This window comes from Vitis vinifera, chromosome 10, assembly GCF_030704535.1.
Source record: "Vitis vinifera cultivar Pinot Noir 40024 chromosome 10, ASM3070453v1".
Taxonomy (NCBI): domain Eukaryota; kingdom Viridiplantae; phylum Streptophyta; class Magnoliopsida; order Vitales; family Vitaceae; genus Vitis; species Vitis vinifera.
This window is the reverse complement of record NC_081814.1, coordinates 23,262,683-23,270,180: the sequence shown is the minus strand read 5'-3', so window position 1 is coordinate 23,270,180 and position 7,498 is coordinate 23,262,683. Positions and strand designations below refer to the sequence as shown.

Here is a 7,498-nt window from a genome sequence, read left to right as displayed (position 1 = left end):
ATATGGTTCTATCCTTTTAATGTTTTTCGATTATATAGTGAAATTATTCTCTCTCATCCGTGGACGTAGGCATAGTTGGCTGAACCACATTAGACCTCGTGTATTATGCGATTGTTTTATCTTTATATCACTACTACAAAAAATGAAATCAATGACGTTTTATTTCTTGGCGCTTTTAAAAAGGGTCATTGCTTATTAATAAAAATGACTTTTCTTGGCGCTTACATTCCCTTGACGCTTTGTAGGTAGAAACAATGGCGCTTTTAAACAATGACGCTTTTAGAAGGGTCATTGTAAGATGAAATTTAAATGATGGCACTCTTAGAAGCGTCATTGAACGAGTAGCTTAACCTTGATGCTTTATAAGAGCGTCATCTTCTGTTCACTACTACAAAAATGGTAAATAATGATGTTTAATTCGTTGGCGCTTCTAAAAAGTGACAAGGAATGCAATGAACAGTAATTGTATAAAAGAATAATGGCGTTTTATGTAAGTGTCATTGTTGCAGTTCTTCATTCTTGGCAGTTGTAACAAGTTTCATTGTCTCCTAGTATTTATATGTAGTCATATTTCCCCATTTCTCAAACATCCGCCTCGTCTCAACAAACATCCCGCCCCCTCTCAACAAACCTAGAAAACTAAACCCAAAATCATCCCTAATTTCTTGCCTTCAGCAAACTCGTCGGAGACGCCCAACTATCGAACCATCAACTACTGACCGGTGATAATGAGAGTACCTCACCGGAGACACCCAAAAACACTTCATTGTGTCAAGTAATTTCTAACAGTGGGTAAAAAAACAATAAAAAAAAAATAGAATTGGAATCATGCATTTTCAAAGCTTGAACACAGTCAATCTATTAAAGTTTTCAAGATCTGGTATTTCTGTTGGAAAGGTTAAATTTTTTGGTTTGTTTGAGTGCATTTTGATTTGGGTTGTAGTTGGTTGGTATTTAGAGTAGTGTAAAGAACATCAATGGCTAGAAATGGAGAAGAGGGGAAAGCCTTGGCTGGGAGCATTGGTGGTGGTATCTTTGTTGTTTCAAAATCTTAGCGTTTCATTGGTCTCTCAAGATTGAAGTAAGTGGTTTTTCATTTCGAGTGTTTGGTTGTAGGAAAAGTGGATAAATCAGCTACAAATATGCAGAAAATTTGTTTCAAAATTGAGTTTGGGGCTTTGAATTTTAATTTAGTTTAATGTTTATTTGGGTATGTACAGGTTTGGCTTTGTTCCAATTTCAAAGAGAAAGAGAGTGGTGAGAGAAATGATTGGGCTTTGGTGAATTGGGATAATGGGAGCTTCATCTCTATTTGTGGTTTGAAATGGAGTGCTCCAATTGGAAAGCAGTGATTTTTTGAGTGATTCTTCCCTAAAAAAACAATTATAGAATAATTTTCTATTGTGCTTTGGAATGAAATATGATTCTTGTTGCTTCTTCCCGGTTGGAGGAGCTTTGCAGCATCCCCAGCTGATAGCTCCTTCCCGAGAACGAAATGAATGTGTTTGAGGATGATTTTAAAACATGGAGTCCTGAGGGCAGTCCTAGCAGGACTCCAGAGTACATGTTGGGTGGCCACAACCCTTTGGAGCCCAGAATGAGTTCCGAACGAAACTATGGGCCTGAGCGACTGAGACACCAGTTTTGCATAGAGCGTTTTCTCAGCAAGGATTCATTAAGTGAAAATTCTGGCAATAAAAAAATTGGCACTATTCTATTTTAGCCACAATCTGAGTGATTTTGTTAAAATGAACACAAGTTTCTTGATGATAATCATGGCATAACTGTTTGCAGGCTGGGTAGAATTCAACTTTTTACTTGGTTAAAAGTGTCATTACCAAGGAGTTTGATGGAACTTCCTTTAACATTATTTCAATAGATGTGGTTATATGTAGAACGTGGAGTAAATAAATTATCACATGCCAATACAAGTTTAATTTTGATGGATACTATTTGGGCAATCTGATGCAAGCTGGCATCCAAGGGACTAGCAAAACCTCTAGCCACGAGATAATGAAGAACTTTAAGCTGACTAGTTTTGGTTTACTACCAAGGCTGAGATTTTGACCTTTTTTGAAGGCTTGAAAGAGGTCCGGTGCTTACTAACATTTAAAGACTTTTTATTTGAGATATTTATCATTTTGGCTCTTTGAGGAATTCTAAATGGAAGTGTTACAAAGAAGGATGATTGTTAATGAAGGTTGGATGCGAAGTGACATTTTCTTTTGATCTTTGTCAAGGGAGATAGCATGGGAGGATTATTCTCTTTCAAGAAACTGCTTTCTAACAAAATGTTACTCATTCTGAGCATCAACTAGCTGAAGCAAACCCAGAATTTTTCTTGATAGGATTGACGATGCATGTGGATTCCACCTTAAGAACAATCTTCATAAACTTGTAAACGAAGTAACTTATGGCAGCTGATGGTAAAACCTGAAGGAGCAAAAATATAGGATAAGAGAAGTTAGAACTGGAGACAGTAAATAGGCATCATGTTAAGTCCTCTATATATAATAATTTTCACAGGGTACACAATATTATCACCTTTAATAAAACTCATGGAAATCTGCAAGCTAGAGAGGATTCAAGGACTAGATAAGAACCCGCTTGTACCAAGAGGATGAACAGGAGAAGCAAAAGACTTCAGGTTAGTCAAGCAGAAGGTGTTCATATGGGTTCATTGCAAATGTGTAGAATTTGGTATATGTTTTGGATTTAGCTATCTGCCATTCACATAGTTGGCTTGGGATTACCATTAAAGTCCAAATGGATGGTTGTGCCAATAAGGACCGAGCTACTAACATATTGATAAAAGGTTATTAAAGGAAGTTCACTTTATTCCACTGTCTTTCAGTATCAGTCAAGATGCTTGGTTCCCTTCACCAAATGTGGAGCATGTAAAACAGAGGAATTGGACCACCTTTACTAGAGCATTAGTATACACAGTACATAATAGGTGGTCTAGGGGGAGGATTCACATTATTCAACTCTTAAGCTAAATGGGTATTCATCTTTAAAAGGTCTTACTGATGTTCCTAGATGAGAAAATTGATATAGTTTTGACCCACCATGTTTATATGCTACATTTTCTTTCTTCATAACTTAATTACTCTAAATAAATCCAAAAGATATGAAATAATATAGTAGTTTGATTCCTCAAAAGATCAACCTCATACCTGCAATAAGCTGGGAGTTAGTCCAGCATACAGAACAGGAACACCTCCTTGCTTGACCAACTTGACAGTAGTTGCCAATGCACTAATTTTTGTTGCTTGAACTTGCATTTGAAAGTGTCTCCTCACAACTTCAAATGGGTATGTGGCAACTTCAGAACAACAACCAGCAATCGCCCCGTAGACTAATGTTCTAAGGGGTCCCAACTCCAGTTGTTCCAAAGCACTCAGTTCCTCACTCTGCTGTTTCATGTGAAGAATTCTTTTCTTCCCTTCTAGGGAATGCAGAAAGGCTGATTTCAGTATGTCATAAACACCATAATAAACAGCACCTGAAGGTGCCATGCTTATAATCGAGGGTACTATGCCCTTATAAAGAGAAAAGAACCCTTCAGTTTGGATCATGTGATGGAATGCACCAATGATACCACCCAAGGCTTCCCCACCAGGCGCAACCATCTTCGTCCTGATCTGAAGTATTGCACATTTTAAGACTTAGAAACAATTTCCATAGAACAATCATTCCAATTATGGTACTATTAGTATAAATTATTCAAATAGTAACTGTTTGGTGTCTAATTGTGATAGTAAATTCTTCAACTTGAAGAAGAAAAGGGTTAGCCAATCTGAATGCAATGGTCTTAATTGCTACTTACAGTGTCCAAGGGTATACACAGCAAGGTAGCAGTGATTCCAACTGCAGCCCCAGCAAGGAACCTCTTGAAATTTGTGTTTTCCTCCTTCCCAGACAGTTTCAATAGTTGATTTTTGTATGTATCGTAAGCATAAAAGTTGATAGACTTAAATGGGGCTGTGCGTAGGATGTTGACAAAATTTCCTTTCCAAAAGCCTTTCAGCCCTTGAGAAGCCGCAATTTTCTGTGTCAGCTCAAATAGATTCTTCTGTTCACCTCGAACTACATATTCCAGCTTTAGTCTCTCAAGTGGAGCCACAAAAGTTCTATTAAAGAATGGAAGAAAAGGTCACCATATATCCACTGGATTGTTTATTTATTTTTATCCAAAAATAATTATTAGACACTTTATAATTTTAAAATTTGAACTTCTTTTCTTTCCTACATTTTCTCAGCAACCAAACAGCTCATTCAAATTGCAATAGTAAGAGAATTGATTTCTCTATCCAGAGATACAAATTTGAAGGAAACCCCATAAGCAAATAAATATAAAGAACTTAACTCAAAATAAGGAAATAGAAGAGAATAGAAACCTCGAAACCATAGCAGCCACAGTACCAGCCCAGAGATGCTTAGTAGTGTTCATGGCACCTCCGCCAGCCCCTCCTCACTACTACAAAAACTTAAAATCATGACGTTTTATTCCATGTCACTTTTATAAAGCGTCATTACTTAGCCTACAATGGTGTATACCATGGCGTTTATTAGAAGCGTCCTTGTTTAATATAATTTTTTTAATTCTATGGCATGTATCAGTAATACTAGTAGACAATGGCTCTTATTGAGAGCGTCCTAATTTTATTTTTCAATTTTGGTGCTTTATTGGAGTGTCATTGATTTATGGGTATATATATATCCTCTTAAAAAATATTTGCCCCTCCCATGATGCCCATATAACATTCTCTCCACCGTTTGTTGAGAAATCCGCTTCTAATATGTGATAAGAGTGTGTATCTTGTAATTCTTGTAATTCTTGTTCCTTAAGTGTATTAGAAATCCACTTCTAAAATGTGATAAGTTACCCTTCAAATAGTATTGATTTCTTTCTTTTGAAATCTATGCAGCAAAGCCCATTTGTGAGAAACTGAAAACTTTCCTTTTGTCTACTACTTCATCTGGTTGCTTCATAAATTAGGGATCAGAAAACGTATGCTTTTATTTCTTTCTAAAGATTTTATGAGTTGTATGTTTAATCTTCAGTAATTAACAATTTGTTCTCATACTCTGTTTTCTCTATTGATAAAATATTAAATATTGGGCACATTGTTTAGTGAGGAAAATGAGTCTAGTGTCTAGTCAGTTGAGCCAAAAATAAGTAAAAATGATTAATGAGAGCACAAAATTGAACTAGTTTAAAGATATTTGCCCATCTCTTGTTCCTCTAGTTGAAAAAACACAACAAAATTGTGAGTAAATTGTAAATAACTAGCACATAGTTTGTACATTGCAGAAGACCTCTTGGAAAATAACAATTTATGGTTATTTGACTCTTTAAACCAAAACAATATCTAATAATTTTCCTTAATGTTATTATTCTTTTGGCACTAGAGATGAAAAGAATGATCGCATATTACCTTGATCCAATGGCTTCTCAACCATGTGATGATCTTAAGGAGATAGTTAACATGTAAGTGTGTATCTTCTCATATTTTGATACAATGCATAGGGGTTGAAGAACATTTTTTTTATATATAGGGCAATTAGAATCAACCCACCAGAAAAACAGAAAACATCAAAGAGGGAGCAACTTGGGTCAAAGTGGTTGTAAGTACTTATTCATTTAGATTAAAATATATTGTTTGACCACTTACTTTGTTACACAAAATTAGGAAATGGATGGTTATTAATATGATCATTGGCTAGATTTTAAAGAAGTAAGAATATCATTCTATTGTTTGTTGTAATTGTTGATACTTTTATCATAGTGCCCAAGACAACCGGGTAGTGTGGAATGTGGGTATTATGTGATGAGATACATGAAGGAAATCATTGCTAATCCAAACCAACTAACAGCAAAGGTTTGTACTCAATTCAATTCATTTGGTTGGTCATTTTACTATGGCATTTGAGTGGTCAATTAAACTTAATGAATAGTTTATGTTACTCCAATTCAGTTTGATGGAAGAAAATCATTCAGTGAAATGGAGATTAATGAAGTTTGCTCAGATTGGATTATGCTAATGACTCAATTAATCATTACTCATGCTTGAAGGTACCCCTTGTGACCTATAGTCTAATATAACTTCCTATTATTTTAAAGATCTATTGAATATTTTGTGAATGTTATTTCTATATATAATGGATTTATTCTTAGTCATAATTTTTAAAATATCTTAGTACTCCTAGTTGGCAGTTTTTTGAATGTGGATCATCCAATGGTTGCTCCATTTCGATTGATGTGTAATTGGCAAATTGATGGATGAAGCTTAGTAGACATGGTGGGTGTCACAACCTTTCATCCTTTCCTCTACACATTCTTGTTAGTTGGATTTATTGAAATCTTAGTATTGCATTGGTACAAAAATTCTTGCATTTTGAAGCTCATTTTTGTAAAGTCTTTAGCCTTATTACATGTGTGTGTATGTATTAGGAATATGTCTATCCTCTACAAAAGCTTTTTGGGTATTTGAGATCACTTGCTTTATAAATTTCTTCAATCTAAACTTGTAAAGGCCTCCTACTAAACTAATGGGCTTAAAGTCTATAATATCATGTACTTCTATTTTCTTTGACATAAAAAATAAAATAAAATAAATAGGAAGTTAGATTAAGACTTCTTACAAATTAGCCTATGGGAAAAATAACACTTTTTTCTCCCTAAATAGGGCCTCTAGAGCTTCCTTATCTGAGTAGGATATCAACTTGAATACTAGCCCCTTAACTTGAATACAATTGTAGGAAATGAACTAGTCAATTTGACATAATAGTGTAACCAATGTCATCTTACTTTTAACCTATTAATGACTTTTATAAAAAGAACCATTTTGTCCATATGATCTTTTTTTTCTTTTTTTTTTTTTGTTATCTTTGATGTTATTTTATTCTTTTAATCAATAAAGTGTTAGCCATGTATAATTCTTCATGGATTCATTACATGTCAGATTGAAAAATTAATTTAATAATAATGTTATAGCTAAAATTAATTTCTCTTTAGTAGCATTCCTACTTTATTTATCTCAATTATTGTATTTCCCTTGGCTACCAATCTTCTCTGAAATTAATAAGTAGTTTGAATATAATATGTTAAACAAACTTTTAAGAATCTAATTTGTTGCTAAATTGTTTATTATATATTCTTCAGGTTGTACAGAAAGACATAGGTCATTCTCTTCAGTACATCACTACTGCTTTTGCTTATTCAGACTTGAAAATGATTAGTGACATGAAGGACACCCCGAAGCAGTTCAAAATTTTGCCCAAAGAATTTGGAGGTAACATGTTTGGGTTATTATTAGTTTTACAACATGAATTATAACATGAGCTATACAAAATCAATTATTGCATTCAGCCCAAGTTTGATATACTAACAACATATTTTGATAACCGTGGCTGCAAGGCATCATTCACTCTTGGTTAGAACATGAATGATAACAAGAGTTGGACAAAATTAATTATTGCATTTAGCCCAAGT

The 7,498-nt window shown here is 34.3% G+C and overlaps 1 protein-coding gene across 1 annotated transcript; it reads right to left on the bottom strand.

The window, feature by feature from the left end:
* Nucleotides 1-2,110: 2,110 nt before the first annotated feature.
* Nucleotides 2,111-4,453, bottom strand: LOC100240855 (probable mitochondrial adenine nucleotide transporter BTL3). Its single transcript, XM_019222572.1, has 4 exons — nt 4,401-4,453; nt 3,830-4,133; nt 3,177-3,644; nt 2,111-2,433 (listed from the first exon to the last, which is right to left on the bottom strand). The coding sequence occupies exons 1-4, from the start codon at nt 4,451-4,453 to the stop codon at nt 2,311-2,313; spliced, it is 948 nt and encodes a 315-aa protein (XP_019078117.1). The 3' UTR covers nt 2,111-2,310.
* Nucleotides 4,454-7,498: the final 3,045 nt, after the last annotated feature.